This window comes from Halichoeres trimaculatus, unplaced genomic scaffold (genome assembly GCF_033239565.1).
Source record: "Halichoeres trimaculatus isolate MK-OKI-2021-1 unplaced genomic scaffold, fHalTri1.1 fHalTri1_scaffold_22, whole genome shotgun sequence".
Lineage (NCBI taxonomy): Eukaryota > Metazoa > Chordata > Actinopteri > Labriformes > Labridae > Halichoeres > Halichoeres trimaculatus.
The window spans coordinates 17139425-17158068 of NW_027437200.1; the positions used below are offsets into that span (position 1 = coordinate 17139425).

An 18644-nucleotide genomic window follows, 5' to 3' on the forward strand; every position below is an offset into this window, starting at 1 on the left:
AGCCAATGTGGCCAGGCCCTAAAAACAATATTAAATGGGCAAAATAATAACAATATTATACTTTTTGCCAGTTAAAACATTGTTAGTGTGTAGAATAAATATCAAGTTGGTTCAAAGACCATAATGCAACTTTTTTATATATATGCTGTTTTAACATCTGACTATTAATAAACAAAAACAATAACATTTCAATATTCTTCTACCACTACCATTCTACTAATATTAATAATACTTCCAATATTAGTAATGAAGAGTTCACTAAATATTTTCATTTTAAATAGTTTTGATCCGTTTGAATAAAATTCAACCTTTCTATTCTGTGGGATAAAAAATTATGGTAAGGAGAAAACAAAAATCATATACAGACTTGAACAGAAAATGCTTAATTCTGAAATTAAAAACAAAAGGGCCTCTAAGTATTTTTTCAAATGTATATAAATTCATGAAATGGCAGCAAATAATTAACACCAGATGGTCAGTAAAATTACAGTAGGCCCAACATATTACTGTCAACAACTATTTTTTTATTTTATTTTATTTTATTTTATTTTTATTTTTTTTGTCCATTCATGCCACACAGCATGGACATTTTTAACTTTAAAGTTATAATTCAAAAATTAACTCCCTACCTGTCAAGCTCCCACCTGAAGTTGTGGGGCTCTTATTTTGAAGTTTTTCTCCGGAAGCTTCTCCATTCTTTATCGGCTACTTGTCAGGTTTTGTCCTCAGGGGGGTTGTGTCTCCTACCTCCCGTCTTCTCCTCTCATTCATGCTGTTAACAAAGGAGACAACAACAGAAGGGCTGATGGTTCCTCAGACAACAAGCCTGTCACAGAAACAATAAGAAACTAAATCCGTACGCTTGAAATTTCTGATTTTTTCCCCACATTTTTACGTTGAAGGACGTTTTTCTCTGACTTGGTTCAGTTTGAAGAACACTGACGGAGCTGCGCCCGGAGCGATTTTAACTCAAATACGGTTTTCTCCTGCTACAGCTAACTATGTTGGAGTGCCAGGAGTGAAGCCGAATGACAGAAGAGACAGAGACAGGCACATCTGAGTAAAATGGTGAGTTTTCTTCATCTTTTAAATGAGTTTTAAGTGAGTTTAATTTGTTATTTGTGGAAAAGCAGGCGAGGTTCGGGTTAGTTATGACGGTTTAGCCGTTAAAGGCACCTGTCCCTGAATGGACAACCGTCGCTGTACTTCAAAACGTCATACTTAAACGAAATGTTGTCATACTTAAACGAAAATAATTAACTTGTAGTTTGATACTGAAAAAATATTTTACAGTTGAGTATTTCTACATATTTTCCAAATTTGTCAGGCAGGTGTGTAACAGAATTGTGCAATTGAGGGCTATAAATGTACGTCACAGGCAAACTTGACTTTCAACGCATTATGAATGACCCATTATTGAGATTACGGTTATTTAATTTTGAGGTTTGTATCATTTAATATTGACTTTCGCTTTGCTGGACCTCCAGCTGTGATACAAACTCTCTCCTGTTTTCCCACCCCTAGTTTGTGTGTGTTTGTGTGTGTGTGTGTATTCTCCGTCTCGACACACCTTTTCCGCCCACTCTTCCTGTCCAACGTGGAGCTTCCAAACACATCTCATGAAATGTAATGGTTCCTCTCTTAAAGCCCCCCTACCCATTTATTTGCACACACACACACTGATCCATTAGTCTCTGGAGCAGATGGCTTACTGTACACACACACACACACACACACACACACACAAAGCATTGTGTTAATGGACACCCCCTTTCAGCACTTAAGGACTGCTCTGCTCTGATTTAAGGGACCACACTAGTTCTGATATGTATTGGATTTACTGAGACAAATACACTCACAGGAATGAATGAGTGGCCCACTGACCCAGCCAGAGTGTGTGTCCACCAGACTTTGAGAGGTATCTATTGAACTAACCAGGTCAAAGGAGCAAAATGAGACAAAAGGTGAATGAAGTCTAGTAGGGGACTGATTGAATTAAAGTTAAGTCTGACCTCTTGTTCAGCGTCTTTGTGCTTTGAAACACTTTCAGGATGTAGTCTGTATGTGCGTGCTTTGTGAGCGAACACACCCTCCTCTTGTTTTTATGTCACCCTGTGGACAATAAAAACAGCCGAGGGGCCAAAACTGAAACCAGGAGAGACCTACACCCACCCACACTCGTACACAGCTCTGGTGACATCATACCTCCAGTCATTTGCAACCATACAACAAAAATCTGAAATCCTCCTTTCTTCTCACACTATTACCCCCTCTGTGGCTAATTTAACAGTTAAATCTGTCAGACTGAAACATGAAACTGTCTGTCTCTTTATTATACGCTGTCTGACTGTGCAGCGTGCACATCCCTCCAAACTGGTCCGACTAGCTGGTGTGCTTTCTCAGAGTGACAAACAGCCATCATTTGTTGACTCTTTGGAGCTGGGTGGAAAAGACAGCTTCACAGCCCAAAAATAGCACATTGTTGTGTTTGATGCTTTTGTTTACCTGCTGGTACTGGGCACCACTGTTGATTCATTTCTCTGAATTGTTGTCTGGAGCGGGCTGGACTTCATGTGGAGTTAGTCACCTTTTACAAGTGACCTCTTTGTGAAGCTCTTTGTGAAGTTTGGGACTTGAAAACATGATGTCGGATGTTTTTTTCTGCACACACATAAAGATCTTTAATGTAAAAAACAAAACTGAGATTTAAAATTTCACCACTGAACCTTTCCAGATGTTTGAATGAATAACCATCTTGTTCTTATTATTGTTTATCTTAAAAATAATGATGTGGAAAAATGTTTTTACTCATCAGCAAGACAAACAAAATGATCCTTGACTAACAAGTTATGATCTTGTGCTCAAAAGTAGAATGCTATGCACAAAATCCTTATCTTGCTTTAGTTAATGTCTTGTTTTCAAGGTGCACAAGTTATGATCATTTACACACCAAAAAATTACCTGAATCTCACAAGTAGATATTTTGTTTCATGTTTGTTTCAAGTTTCATGTGTGCACAAGATATTTAATTCATACACACAATATAGTACTTTGCTGTTATAAGACACTAATCCTGTGTGCACAAGGTGATATCTTGTTTGTACGACGAAATTATCCAACGCACACACATAATCATGTGTGCATTTATTGATATCTTGTTCACAAATGTATACCTTATTCACACAAGAAAAAAGATCTTGTACTCACAAGTAGATATCTTGTTTGCGCAAGATTTTTTTCTTGTACACAAGCGTTTTTTTTTTTGTTTTTTGTTTTGCAAAAGACAGTTATCCTGTAAGCTTAAGGTGATATCTTTTTGACCAGAAATTATCTTGTGCGCACCAGTTTATACCTTGTTAGTCCAAGATAGGTATCTTGTGAATTGAGTTATCTTGTTGATCACAAATTAGTTTTATTGTAGGGTCAAGAAAAAAATTGTTCCAACAGGAAACAACTTATGCACACATAAAAAATAACCTCACAAGGCAGTATTCTTGTGCGCACAAGATAAAAATGATGTGCTCAAATCTATCTTTATAACATATCAGCGAAAAGATATTTTGTTTTTAAATCTATTTTCTTCACTTTCCCACAGGATCAATAAAGTAATTGTTCAGTGTTAAATTAGATGTTTTAATATATATTTAATTAATTGATGGTTTACGCTGTAATTATTGCCAATTAAATGAATGTTACCATGGGCTAACTTCACAGAGTCTCACAGAACAGCGGTGACATCTTCTCCTGCATGACTCACTCAGAAGATGACTTACACTGGTTTGGTTTGGTGTGCTGTTGCATCAGCTGTTACACACATCAGAAAAAAGAAAACCTGCTCAGCGAGGAGAATCTGCAGCATGAACATTTGCTCGACCAGAATGGAAATTGAATTTCTTATTATGGTCATCATGTTTCTTTTTATAGAGGCTGAGAGGCAGACTGCCACGTTTGACTGCTTCATTTGAACAACTGCAAAGCTTTGAACACAGAGTGGTGCTCAGAGTGGACTGATAGTGACTGTAAAGAAACAGAAGTTATTAGTTAACTTCTGCAGTTTGTCATGAATAATATGATGGTTGGATACACAGGTTTAGTCATTAATTAAATGTTTGCTACTTCAGTGTGCCCTCATTCAGAAGTTCAAACTTTAATGACACATTGATATGTTAGTTTTGAACTATTTACAAGTTTTGACCAGCATCCATGTTTGTTTTATTTCATTAAAGCCATTAAAGCTTTAAAAAACAAAAGCTCTTCAAGTTGTGCACAGATCTAAAGGAACCTCGCTCTGGAAAAATCAATGATCTGGAGCCGTAGCTTGTTTCACCGTCTGTGCGTCGTCCCGTAAACACTCTTAAGAATGTGTTCTTTCTCGAGTGATTGGAATCCAGCCGTACAAAGTTCATTCCCATGATACCTTGCTTCAAAGGGGGATCTGTAAACTCAGGCCTCAAAGTCTCATTTGAAGGTACAGTGGTGTTTATAGCAGAGTGGAAATGTTTGTTTCAGCCTCAGACGATCACTGTTATTATGCTGAATCATGCTTTTCAGTGAAAGGGTCACAGGGAGCAGCTAACCCTGCTGGGGAGAGGCTGGGTTTACTGTTGCACCGCCACCGGTTCAAGTCTTACCTGGCATAAAAGAGGATTAGGAAAAAAATAAGAGTCTTCTTTTGACTTCTTTAATGTCCTGCCAGGGGCGTATTAAGTCGTTTGGGGGCCCAAGGCAAACCCAGTCAATGGGGCCCTCCATGTCCTTGTAACTCATCTTCTTCAGAGCTACACTGGTTTTCCCTGGGTCCACTGTCTCTTTCAGAGAATCAAGGCATGAGACAGCGCTAATCTTGTACATGGTAACTCAACGCACCTAAATGTGTTTCCTTAAGTTCTGTACTTTACTTTGATTTTGAAAAAAGTGAATACATAATTTAGTCCACTTTGTCCTGGATTTGAAATCTTTTATGGTCAATTGACAGCTTATTTGTCCCACAGTGGGGAATTTACAGAGTAACAGTAACAAACAAGAAAGTATGAAGTGAAAAACATTACAATAGGTAAATATTGAAAAAAATAATTTAATAAAGAAAAAATATATAAATATCAAGCACAATAAAAAACTGGAAGAGGTGATATTTACACTTACCAGACTTTTTGGTACTATTATTTTAAAGTTAATGTATTTTTATTTGACCCCCTGTCCAGTGAGTTATGTATCCAAAAAAGAGATTTTGTACAATAATGTTTATCACCAACTCAAAAAGTTTGATTTTGAGAAAACTATCCTGTTTCCTGGGCTAGATGAAGTCCTTAAAATCCTAAAAGTCTGATATGTTTATCTCAGATCTCAGAGCAACATTGTTTTTTATTTCTGACTTGGTTGAAAGTAAGAAAAAAATGGAAAAAAACACTTTCTTCCTGAATCAAATTTTCAGATGTGTTGTAACATGGAATAGCCCATTGAATAAGAAGGGAGGGGGAGCAACCAAAACGATCATTAAAGATTAAGCCTTTTGATGTATTTTGAAACAAGTGAAGTAAGATTTAGAAAAAAGAAATGCTTTCATTTGAAGAGAACTTCATAAATCAGTCTTTAAGAGATGCTTTGTGGGCCCCTGGGAATCTTGGGGCCCCAGGCAACTGCCCATGTTTGCCTAATTGTAGCTACGCCCCTGTGTCCTGCTAACTAATAATGTCCTTGTTAGCAATGTGCCTTGTGGATAGAGAAGTATGCTACACAGCAAAGTGTTTTTCTCATCTTGTTAAAATGTGCTGGACTTTTCAGGCTCATCATAAGACCCAATGAGGGATCTAAGCCCCCAGAGTGGGAACGCTGAGCAACGTTTTAGAAGTGTTAAAGAGAAATTTTACTAATTACAGCAACAGATTGTTTCTTCAGTTGCTGAAAACAATTGTGTAATTTTTAGCTGTAGGTCAGTGTTGCATTGTGGGTATTGTAGCTGTAAGGTTTTGACAATAAAATCAAATTATTTCTAGTTCATCTTCTTGTAACTTTCATTTTAACTATTAATTATAAGTTTAAAGTGTTTTGTGAGTGTGATCTTTTTAACTGTCTTCTCCCTCTTCTTTGCCCGTCAGGTGATGGTGAAATGCTCACACACCTTCCCCTGTCCTGACCTCTGATTGGTCAGGGTTGGCAGTGAACACACCAACAGGAGAGACTCCAGCCAACATGTCTACCCCAGAAGCACCTCAGCGACCCCTCTCCCCTTTACCCCTTAAACCCGATCCCAAACCCAGACCAGAGATCCCCCCGAAACCCTCGACACAGCCCGGCTCCCCTCCTCAGGGAGACAGGAGCAGCAGTGTCTCAGGAGGGAAAGTCAAGAGGATTGTGGACAAGTTCACCAAACAAGACTCCAGTGAGCTGGGGGAGCGTCCCATCAATGGTACGGGAGAAGTTCAGTCATGCAGGCGGTTCAAAAGGCCGCCGACGATAAAGCCCAAACCAAACCGGGCCAGTCTGCAGCTTCAGATTGGACGAGAGCAGGCGCCGCCGCTGCCGATGAAGAGGAGCCGCTTCCTGTATAAGCAGAAGGAGAGCGAGGGAGGAGAGGAGGGGGACAGCATCACAGTGGAGGGAGGAAGATCAGGTACACCAGTTATCGTCAATACTGGATCTTTAAACATTCATTTTTTAATCTTTTGATATTTTTCAACCAAACGTTTTTTTAAACCAAAGTTTAAAAGTGTTTAAATTGAGCGTACACTGCAAATTTTAAAATATGTTAAATTAAAGCTCCTGTGAGGGATTTTTCTCTCTGTGTGGCACCCCCTTAAGTCAATACTGCACCTCTTGCTTTGCTGTTTTTATGTGTTGGTAATGTTTTTTCCTGAGAGTCAAATGTCTTAATCGTTGAAAATATTTGATAAGGAAAACATACTGTTAATCACTCCATCTGACACCTACCCCCTGCCATTAGCTTTTGGCTTCAAAAAGTAATTTAGAAATAGTAAAGCTAAATGCTAATGTTCTTGTTTGCCTTTGTAGCTCTTACAAAAGCTACAGTGTTAATTTCAGTCTGTTACATAACCAGTTTAAAAATCATCAGAGTAGCTTTAAAGTGACTGATGAACAGCATGCTAACATTAGCAGCTAAGTTACACAGTGGATAATTTTAGAAAGATCATCACACACTCTGGGCTCAGAGCAGTTTTATATCAAATGTTAATCAACTTAAAACTGAAAGAAAAATTGCATGTGTGTGCATGTAGTGATTTTGTCTGTGTGTGTGAGTGTGTGCATGGATTGGTATGAAGTTTATCCACTTTGCAGTTGAATCATAAAGCACACAGGTGTGGTGCCGCTGGCTAATCTGAACCAACAGACATAAACAGGTTTAGTCAGTCAGCTGATCACCTGTTTGCACGCGTGTGTGTGTTAAACAGAAAGTACTTGTGTGTGCACGCTTCTGAAAGTAACATGAAATCAGGAAGCGGTGATCCTTACAGTAATCAAAGACCAGCCTCTGTATCAATCTCTGCTCGTAGGCTCCTGGTAGAGATAAAGTAGAGCTCATGGACCGGCTGTTTTTTCTGCTTTACCATGGAGCTCAGTTTCCTCATGACATGGTGAAAGGGATATCCAAATTCTTGACATTCAGTTGATAGAAAAATATTTGTGTTGGCCTGTGTTGCACACCTACAGTGCTCTTACTTCTGTGTTTTGGTTCCCTGTCAGAAACAGGAACCATTATTGAGGAAATTATAGTTCTTTGAAATCACAAGAGCATGTGCACTATCAATATCAGTGATACCCACTCTGAAATCTAAAACCATTTGTACTGAATAACAGAGCTGATAACAAGCAGCAAGAGGCCCAGCCGTCATCATTCCTCCCCCATCTCCTCTATTTGTTAACTTCAAGATCAGATTTTATTTTCCCATGGGCCAGTGACATAACTTTTTCAAGGTCTGATGATTTACTTTTTTGTTCTGACTTTTTTCAGACTTCTAACAGACAATAAAGATGAAATGTAAAGGTTCCATATTATGCTCCTTTTCTGCAGTTTAATATGGATCATTGATGTCTTCATGAAATGGTAGTAACAGGTTTTGTCATTAAATATCACAATTTGTGGGCTGGGAGGAAAGCCAAAGACCCACAAATTTCACTAAAAGACTTAATCAAGTGATTTTTGCATAATAACGGACCTTTAAAAAATGAAGGGGGTCAAACCTTTGGAAAGAAAAAAAATCAGTGGCACTAGTTTTCTTAGATTAAAGTACTGGGTTCCCAGATGTTAACAACAAACAAGCACAGGTGGTGCTAGCTCTGCTAGCTCTAGCCACACTTATACTTTGGTATCTGTCATAGATGAAAGAGGGCTCAGGCCAACAAAACATCTCTTCACATCTGAAAATTTTCTTTTCTAATTCCAAGTTTTACTCAGAATTCTAGAGAAAAAAACTGATTTCTCACACACACAGCTATGTAGCTTAATGGCAGTGGCCAGTCAGTAGCCAGACTGGTTGCTGGTGGATGGTGGATTCACTACGGCTAAGGCAACATCTGACGGGCATTTCTTTTCGCAATAACAAAAGTATTGATAAACTGTTTATGGAATAGCAACTTCAAAATCAGATCAGGGGAAAATTTAAATAATCAATGCCCCTTATCCCCCCTCTGTGTTCTGTAGCTGAGCAGATTGACAGCCGACACTTTTGGCCCCAGATCTCAGAGGTGTTGAGAGTTTTAACAACTTCCTTTTAAAAGGGGAACTTATAAACTATTCAGAAGTTTTTTTGAGATTTATTGTCGTCCATTTTTCATAGATTTTGTGTCCTCTTTCCATGCAGCACCAGATGGGAAGGAGGTGGAGGTTCAGTCCACAGGAGCAGATGAAGCAGAGGTGGAGCTCAGCCCGAACACGCCTCTGAGCCCGTCCTGCGACCCAAGCTGCACCTGCGTGTGTCACCTCCAGTGGCCGGGCATGAAACTAGTATGGGTGCCCGTGGATGCTGCAGAGGAAGAAGGAGGTGGAGAAGAGGAGGATCTCTATGAGGAGGAGCTTAGGGAGGAGGTCTGGGATGAGGAGGTAGAAGAGGAGGAGGAGGAGGAGGAAGAGGACAGCAGGGCAGAGGACGAGGTGGACAGGACTTCTGTGGCTGATGACAGCCAACTGTTAAAACAGGAGAAAGCAAAGTTTCATCATTCTCTGGGGGTCTTGTTGGCGGATGGTCACAGGAGACGATCAGACCCGGGCCCTCACTCTGTTCTGGCCTCACTCGCTGTCACCCGCTCTCAGTCTCCACCTGTCCCCCCAAAACAGACTCAGTCCACCCTCCACAGATCCGCACAGGAGGAGGAGGAGGAGGGTATTTACGAGGCCACGCTCCCTGTGCTTGAAGTTCCTCTGAAAAAGACTCCTTCTGCGTGTAAGGAGCTGGACATCCCGCTTATCACGGTACGAAAACCAGCCCGTCGCTCCAAACTGTCCTACAGCACCTCAGACCCCACGTCAGAGTTTCAGAACGACCTCAAACCGGTCTCAAGCCCGGAGGATGCTCCGCCTGCCATCCCGCCCAGGATGCCGCTGAATCAGGACAGCCGCAGCCTCACGCCCATTCACCGCGCGGGGATTCCTCTCCCTCAGCCCACAGTGGAGGAGTGGCGCAACCTGCGGCCGTCATCTCCCAACAGCTCCACCGGCAGCGGCCTGAGCCCCCATCGAGCCATCACTCCGCCCCCTGCCAGCCCTCACAGGCCGCCGCCTCCACCACCAAAGACCGACCCGAAGAGGCTGAGCAGCGCCTCGCTGCAGTCACTCACTCAGAGGAAAGGTAACTGAACAAAACGATGCAGGAGTTTTAATCTTCAGTGTGATCAAAAGAAATAACAGGGTCATCTCATATCTGCAGAGGGAGGGGAGAACGGGTGGAATGAAGGAGATAAAGACGACGCTGCAGAAGAAACGTGAGTCTTCTTTCCAACTCTCTAAATCTCATGTTTCATTATCAAACTGACTTTTTGAGCACACAGTAAGAATGAAACTGTAAAATTAAATCCTTTGTTCAACATTTTTGTTTCATTTTTGTTTTCTTCCTTCTCTACTTTCTGTCTCAGACACCCAGACAGAAGTAGCTCCTTCAGGAGGCAGGCGTCTTTCAGCTGGGAGTCTCGGCTGCAGGATGGTGAGGATAAATAATAAACACATGAGGAGCAGCTAGTCAAATCTTTAATCTGCTCTTTACAGTTAATAACTCATGTTTACATCATATAATGGACTGCTTCCTAATGGCATATGGAGTTTCCCTGGTACCTTTTTGAAAGTGAATATTTCTAACCACAATCAATGTTGGCTTTTTTCTAAAAAATGACTGCACTGCACCAGTTTTAGTTATATATCTTTATTTAGAGAGGAAACACTGGATTGAAGCTGGGCTGACCGCTCAGATGTGATTGACTTCAAAATAAAATACTTTGTGAGAGCAGTTTTGTGCTCTTAGTAATCCCTGTGCCTTGTGTCCCCTCAGAGCCTCTGTACCAAACGTACCGCGCCACTGTCATCACCAAGGAGATCCGACGCCAGACAGTTTGCCGTAACATTAGCAAAACCAGCGCAGACTTTGCTGTGGACTGGACAGCCCGTCGCTCTGGCACTGGGACTGGGACTGGGACTGGGGCCGGGACAGGAAATGGAACGCTGAGGAGCAGCCCCGTGCCCACGCCGGGTCAGAGCACCCTGTGGCAAGACCTCCAGAGCGTCCGGGACAGCGGAGTGCTGGAGCAGCTCACTCCTGAGCAGTGCAAGTACCAGGAGGTGAGAGGCTAATGCAGCGAGGAAAATCAATGAAGAGAGGAGCAGAGAGGAGAGAGGCTGCGTCATGTATTTTAAATTACATCTGAAGTCATAATGTGAGGGTTTTATATAAATCAGGATCCACTCACCGTCTCTGCATCACAAACTGATGCTGTAACATATTGATCCAAAGCTTTTACAGTCACTGCTCAAACTTTACAACACCAAGCACAACTTTTCATGTTTCATCCAAACACTGAAGTCATTTACTGTGTTTTTTTCCATGGCAGAGCATGTTTGAGGTTTTGACATCAGAGACCTCTTACCTCCGATCGCTGCGAGTTCTGACCGAACACTTCCTGGACAGCCGGGACCTGGAGGAGACGATGATCATCAGAGATAAGAAAACCCTCTTCTCCAACATCCTGCGGGTCAGGGAGGTCAGCGAGAGGTGAGAAGCCTCAGCAGGGGAAAGGGGAGATAAAGGGAAAAAGGGAAATAGGACGGTGATTTATGAGCGCAGCTACAACAAGGTTGAGAGATAGGAAGACCCAGAGATAGGAAGGAAGAGCAGAAATGCTCTGAGTCATTCTCTGAGTCATTTTCAGGCCTGGATCACTTCTTTCTGGGTCAAAAGAATGTGTGTGTGTGTGTGTGTTTATCAATGAAGTCTTTGTCTGGCTTTATAGGTTCTCAAGAGACCTGGAGGACCGAATTTTCAAGGACTTAGTCTTCCCTGATATCTGTGACATTATCCACTATCACGCCCAGCACAACTTCCCTGCCTACATCGACTACGTCCGCAACCAGATCTACCAGGAAAAGACCTACACTACATTAATGTAAGGAACATCCATCCTACTTTATGCCTTCACACACAAAACTAAAACATAATCCAGAACATTTATTTTGGCTTCTGTAAATATTTTAGCGCCAACATTTCTGTGTGTCTCCAGGAAAAACAATGTACAGTTTGCTACAGTGATCAGTCGTCTACAGGAGTCGCCTCAGTGCCAGCGGCTGCCTTTCATGTCCTTTCTGCTGCTGCCCTTCCAGAGGATTACACGCATCAAGATGCTCATTGAGGTGAGAAAAGTTGTAAACAGAAGTTGAATCTTGTAACGGGGTACAGTAGTAGCATTAGAGAGTGACACGAGTGGTTTTTCTCTCCTGTCCCATCCCACTCCTGTACTGCTCCCATTTTTCCACCTTCTTTAAATTTTTTGGCAATACATTGAATTTGATTAGATTTTCTCTCCATTCTTTTTTAGATTACTGTTGGCTTCTGGGAAGTGTAGTTCTTTTCACATGCGTTAGAGTGTGGGCTTATTGTAAATAAACTACAAATGGCAGCGCATGTAATTTATTTTAATCTTCCTGATTGGTTCCTGCTCCCGTCTGCTCCCATTAACTTTTTATCCTGTATCGTCCCAATCCTGTGATTAATAGTAAAGTTGACTCCCATCCTGCGGGAATCCCACGGGAATCCTGTGTCCCACAAAATGTTAGCCCCTAAGTAGTATATGATACAGCACAGGATGATTCATTACACTACAATAGGATACAATATGACATGATATGACACAATACCAAAAAGGTCATAATAACATTCCACATGATACAGTACAAACCACTATGATTAAGTATAGTACAGTACGATATGCTACGGGGAAACATGTTACTGTACAATTGGATTCAGTCTAATATGTGTTAATGTGTTTCAATACAGTTCCACATGATGTGAAACAAACTGGGCACACTGTGATGCAAGACAATGCAACGTAATATGATACGATACGCTACATTTCATTTATAATACAACTAGAGATGGGTACCCCTCACATTTGAAACAATACGGTACCGATTCCCGGTACCTGGCAATTGGTATTGGTACTCAAAGGTACCAACTTCCGGTACTTTTGTGTGTGTATGTGGTAAAAAATAGCAATTTGTTTAATAATAAAATGTAAATTATTTTCAATTGAACATATTTATTCTTTAATATATCACCTTGCAATGCTGTGTTCATGTCCAGCATAAAAAAATCACCTACTCTTCACTCCCTCACAGTCACAAGGACGTTTTAGGTACCCAAACATGGTACCTTTTGTTTTCACCTGAATCGGTACCCGGTACTTTTGACAGAACTCGGTCGGTACCTATAAAAGTACCTAATTCGATACCCATCCCCAAATACAACATCTTGAGTAACATTTTTCAAGGCATTAAACAATGTTAGGATGTAATTTCTTATGCTTTAATAGATAATATGTAACAATACAAAACGTGATTTGTTTACTACAGTTCAATATATAATTATACAATGAAATATGATTTAATAAAACATGATACTTTACAGAAAGATTTTGCACTCTACAATACGATACAGAACAGAGTATGTGATGATGTAATCCAATATGTTACAAAACAATACAGTATGAAAGTTCTTTGCAATTAAATGCAATATGATACGTTACAGTAAGATAGTGCACTCATTTTGAGCACATTACAGCATGTTAGATCCAACTGCATACAACAAACGTCTCATACATTTGGACCTGTTACACTACAATTAGATATGTCACTAAACAATTTGTGTCACAATACAACTTGTTTTGTTACATTACAATTAGGTTGATTGATCAATACTTGGGTGATGAGGTTGATACTTAAGTTTCGGTTTCTCTTCTCTACATGTGCTCCTCTCAATCTCTCATGTGCTCATAGCTATCTACCATAGATAGATAGATAGATAGATAGATAGATAGATAGATAGATAGATAGATAGATAGATAGATAGATAGATAGATACATACATACATACATACATACATACATACATACATACATACATAGATGGAAATGTATTGATTCTCCTTATTATGTGATTTCGTTTATGTGTGAGAGGAAGTGTGTCTAAGACCAAGTGTGTGATGTGGCTCTTTGTTGTACCACGGTAGTTTTTGTAGCTCTTGGTTTCTGACTGGTTGGCCACCCCTGTACTACATAATACAGTGTGATGGGATACAACTCAATATGATATCTTAAAATAAGATGTTGCAGGTAATACACTATGTTTCAGTACATAACATGTTTGGATACTGGGATGTAATACAGTAGATTATTGTACATCCAGACACAATGCAGCTGAGTTGGCTACATTACTAGATATTAAGACTATAGTTGTGCAGCTTCTTTTCACAGTCAACTCTGAACACTTGTTCATTTAAAGTAGCCCAGTGTTGATTAGCCTAGCTTGTTAAAGAAAGATCTTAAGTTAAACTTCTCACTTTCTGCCTTTGGGTTGATAGGTATGAAAAATGTGGTACCAACCTTTTCTACGTGATCGAGACCCTCACCTCTAAATCCCTCATTGATTGAAAAATACGTCATTTTTCTTGTGCACGTTTCAGAATGGAAATTGGTGAATAATTATTTCAAGCACTGTGATACTAACCATTGATATTTTTGTCTTCATTTAGTCTTTGTAATGCACAAACCACAAACCCAGACTGAGAGCAGAGTTCTACTTTAAGTTAAAAGTGGTTTGAGACGGTCTGCAGGTGTCACGGCTCATTAGAAATGTTTGTTGTGTTTTTTTTAACCCCGCGAGAGAAAAACTTCAGAGGGTCAGAGTGAAAGCTCTGCTACTGGTGCGTGACTAAAATGCCGTTGAGTCTAGTTCCTCTGGTGTTTGAACTGAACACTGCTCTACATTTTCTAAATCTGACCTCCTGCGGCGAGATATTGACAGATTGAAAGCAGATAGCTTGAGTGAAACATCCTCATTCCTACTTAATCTCTTGTCATTGCATCTTGACCAAACAGCCACTTCTCGGCCCATGACCCTGTTTGCTTACAGATGGAAAAATGTTTGTCTGCTGCAGAAATGGAAATTTGTTGTTTGTCTGTTTCAGAACATCCTGAAGAGGACAAAGGAAGGGACGGCCGAGGAGCAGACAGCTTCCAAGGCTTTGGCCTCGGTCTCGAAGGTAAACCCTCCTCACTCCTCACCCTCCTCTCAGCCAACAAATCCAGATAATTTGAGCCTCGAGTGCCTTGCATGCCTCTGGAAATTTGACGTCAGCCATTGTTTGGGTGAAGGCTTTTCTATTGATTGAGCAGCGACGACAGTGAGTCATTGGTGTCACTGAGGACAAAGCAGAGTGAGGCAGAGTTTGCACAAAAAAGGAAATAACTGATGGAGTGAACCTAATACTCTCAGTGAGAGTTTTATACCCACTGCTAAAAGGGAACACAAGGTTTCTTACCCTCCACTGTCAAACAGGTTTATAATGATATTTCTACATCTCTTTGAACCCCACACAGATCATTGACGAGTGCAACACGCAGGTTGGAAAGATGAGGCAGATGGAGGAGCTGATCCACGTCTCTCAAACACTGGAGTTTGACAAGCTGAAGGTAAATTCAGTAAAGAAACACAACGACTGCCTGTTTTTTCTCATTCTAAAAACAGTAGGGATGAATGTGTGTGTGTGTGTTTGTTTTCATCCCATCCAGGCCATCCCCATCATCTCCCAGAACCGATATCTGGAGAAGAAAGGAGAGCTGCAGGAAATGTCCAAAGGAGCGACTCTGTTCAACATGAGAGGAAAATTCACACCCATCTACCTCTTCCTCTTCAACGATCTGCTCATCATCACAGCCAAGAAAGGGTGAGGAGAAAAGCGATATTTAATATCAACTCTTCTGAATGGAAGTAAAATTTTGGTTGGGAGGAATATAAACTAAAACTTACTTTGAGAAACAGGATTCAATTTTGAAAAATGAACAGCTTTCCTTTGCTCACTTTCTCTTTAAAGAGGGGGAATTATGCTGTTTCCCAGTGTCACACTGTTCCTCTGGTGCCCTTACATGATTTATAGCTCAGAAAGATCCATATTTGTCTCAAAGACTGTATATAGCGTGGACAGCGTGGCTCTGCCATTTACCATTGTATGGCTTTGAAGGTGTGAGGAATAATTATTTTTTCTTCTTTCGAGAGTCTGATCACTTCTTGACTCTACCTCAAAACATATTTTACAATCTCGGAAAAAAAAATACACAAGAACTGCAGCTGTCAGTCATCGTTAAATGTGACGTAAAGCCTTGTTTTTAACCTCGTATAACTAAACTCTTCCGAAAAAAGAGGACTTGAATACAAGACAGCTAAATAATATCTTCAAACCACCACAACAATCAGACGTGAGAAACATTTCTATGAGGTGTATAATTTTTTTAAAGTTTGACCACAGCCTATCTGGAATGACCGGAGGGACAGATTTTTTTACCTATACCGCAGCCAGCCACCAGGGGGAGCAGTTTTTTTATTGGGACCTCACTTCAAGCCGAGCAAGATGACGTCCACTTTTTTTTTACAGTTGTTTGTCTCATACAGATTTCAAAAACCTTTATTTCAGCCTCTGTCTGAAACATTTTAGGAGCTGTCTCTTTAAGGCCACTCTAAAACCCCTTCCCTCTGATTGGCCAGCTGTCTACAGAGCTATGGGCAGACCTTGGTGTTTTTGAGGCCCGCTCTTTCAATGTGTCATTAGTCAGTTAGAAGATCCTTGTGCCATTATCATGTGCCATCATTTCAGCAAGTCTCGTGAAGATCTTGTAATGATCTTGTGTAGATCTCGTGCAATTTTCACAACCAACTGATCTGATCAGTTTACAGACAGATTTGGGGATTTCTACTATTTATGAATATATATTGCTTTGATAATCTGCAGAAGTTAGTCTGAAAATCCAGCATTGTTACTTTGTATCCATGTTTAGTAGAAAGTGACATAACTCCTCTTTAATGTATGGGAAAGCAACATACCCTCTCTTTAAGAGTGGTGGACATTCTTACTGACATCAGATCATTTACAATAAGAAGTCAGGTTTAATATGTAGAAACCAGATAACGATTGATGCTTCAGATAAAAATGTAAGTTAACTTTATATTTTTGTTGAATAGGACGGAGCGTTTTGTGGTACTCGACCACGCCCACCGCTCTCTGGTGCAGGTGCAGCCAGTAGAGGAAAGTGGGAGCAGTGGAAGCCCCCTGGAGAACTGCTTCAACATCACACTGCTGGAAAACCACCAGGGACGCATGATAGAGCGGCTGATCAAAGCTCCGTCTCAGTGAGTAACTCTGCAGTACTGTGTGAAAGACCAACTCCTGATGGACCACATGAGGATTCACCCTCTGAATGTGCTCTCATGAACAGGTCAGACATGCACAGGTGGATGGCAGCTTTCCCCAACCCCACCAACCCCGACAGAGACGACGATGAAGTGATCTACGAGGACTGGGGTGAGGACATCACACACATACCGATAGTGCTGTGTGTTTCATAATGGGACATTTCTTATAGCAGTGTGTGTATGTGTGTGTCAGATTGTCCTCAGGTGCAGTGTGTGGAGCCGTACATCGCCCAGCAGGCTGATGAGCTCACCCTGGAGCCCACTGAGATCATCAACGTCATCCGTAAAACCAACGAGGGTAAGAATAAGGAGGGAATCCCAGATAAAACTTGATTTTAAACGTAGACTCTAGAGTTTTAAGGTCTAATTTCCTGACTTGCCTCTGTATAATTAACCCACCCCTCCTTCGACTCCGCCTGTATACAAACCCTGATCCTCATAACTGCCTCCATCCTCCCCACTCTACCTCAGCAGTTTATTAATTTCGTCTGACTTCTCTTGCATGAACGACACAGAAACCTCCAATCTCCCCTTTGTTTGCCCCCCCCTACCCTCGTCCTCTCCTTTCTTTCCCTCTCAGGCTGCTACGAAGGGATCCGCCTGTCAGACGGTCAGAAGGGCTGGTTTCCTGTTAGCAACGTCATCGAGATCACCAACGAGCACGTGAGGCGGAGGAACCTTCGAGAGCGCTACAGAGTCATGCAGGCGGCGAGCCTTGTGACAAACAGCAAAGCGAGCACCAACTAGGATCAGCGAATCCAGGACGGTTATATATTTTGTTTACAGGTGGACTCGACGAGGATGTAAGCCTCTGTCAACCAGGAAATGAAAGACAAAAAACTAAAGGTGGACAATCATGAGACGTTGTGATCATCACCTTATCTTTACAACAGGAGCGCCTGGTCGTGTACTTCCAGTAAGCAGCTGGAAGAGTGAGGTTGATCATTAACTGACACTTCAAGAACTCCTGCATGTGCGTTAAGTAATAAGCATCAACATTTTACACGCCACACCTACAGAAGTCACCTCCTCCGAGGAGCTGCGTATTAACACATTCCAGCTGCAGAAATGTCAGATATGCTGCCAAGGAATGAGAAACGTTGTTCCTGCTAACACTTCTTACATAATAATTGTCACCTGAGTGAAATCCTATCATTACTGACGACAATACAGGAATCCAGGACGCAAGACGTGGTGCAATGAATTATATAACTACCTTTTAGAGACTTAAAATATCTCGACTGAAAATCAAGAGTTCCTGTTTTCACATTAATTTTATCAAAAGACAACAAATCTAATCAGGAAGTGCCTTGAATAAACTCAAAACCCAGAATGAATATTTAAAACTTCATGAGACTTTGAAAGTGCATGGAAATTAGTTTTGAGCCAGCTTGTGGAATAAAGCTGTAGCGCCCCCTGCTGTTTGCTGTCACAGATGATGGGATGTTTGTGGATATGCTGAAAATGTAAAATAAGTTGTAAATAATAATAGGAGGTTTCCCTCAAACAGTGATGGTGCTTTTAATAAAGAAATGGACTCTTTCTAGCGACAAACTTTTTTATTGAACATTGTACCATAATAAACAAAATGCAGTATTCCAAACATTCTAGTTTTACAACGACAAGGTTTTTAATTACATTATGTTCAAACTTTTCAAGCAACCTGATAGATGAACCATCAAAATGTAG

At 40.9% G+C, this 18644-nt stretch overlaps 1 protein-coding gene across 1 annotated transcript; it reads left to right on the plus strand.

The window, feature by feature from the left end:
* Positions 1 to 729: 729 nt before the first annotated feature.
* Positions 730 to 18501, plus strand: arhgef15b (Rho guanine nucleotide exchange factor 15b). The gene is made up of 16 exons (XM_074662272.1): positions 730 to 1068; positions 6096 to 6610; positions 8817 to 9800; positions 9879 to 9933; positions 10084 to 10151; positions 10494 to 10780; positions 11050 to 11210; positions 11449 to 11601; positions 11716 to 11845; positions 14677 to 14751; positions 15089 to 15181; positions 15281 to 15435; positions 16725 to 16892; positions 16979 to 17064; positions 17149 to 17253; positions 17536 to 18501. Exons 2-16 carry the CDS (start codon positions 6190 to 6192, stop codon positions 17700 to 17702), a joined length of 3108 nt encoding a protein of 1035 aa, XP_074518373.1. The 5' UTR covers positions 730 to 1068; positions 6096 to 6189; the 3' UTR covers positions 17703 to 18501.
* Positions 18502 to 18644: the final 143 nt, after the last annotated feature.

What these genes read in the sequence shown, in the direction of transcription:
- arhgef15b (XM_074662272.1), top strand. Translation starts at nt 6,190, where the DNA reads ATGTCTACCCCAGAAGCACCTCAGCGACCCCTCTCCCCTTTACCCCTT. An exon ending in GGAGTCTCGGCTGCAGGATG is followed by an intron (nt 10,152 to 10,493) that starts GTGAGGATAAAT and finishes GTGTCCCCTCAG; the next exon opens with AGCCTCTGTACCAAACGTAC. An exon ending in CATCCGTAAAACCAACGAGG is followed by an intron (nt 17,254 to 17,535) that starts GTAAGAATAAGG and finishes TTTCCCTCTCAG; the next exon opens with GCTGCTACGAAGGGATCCGC.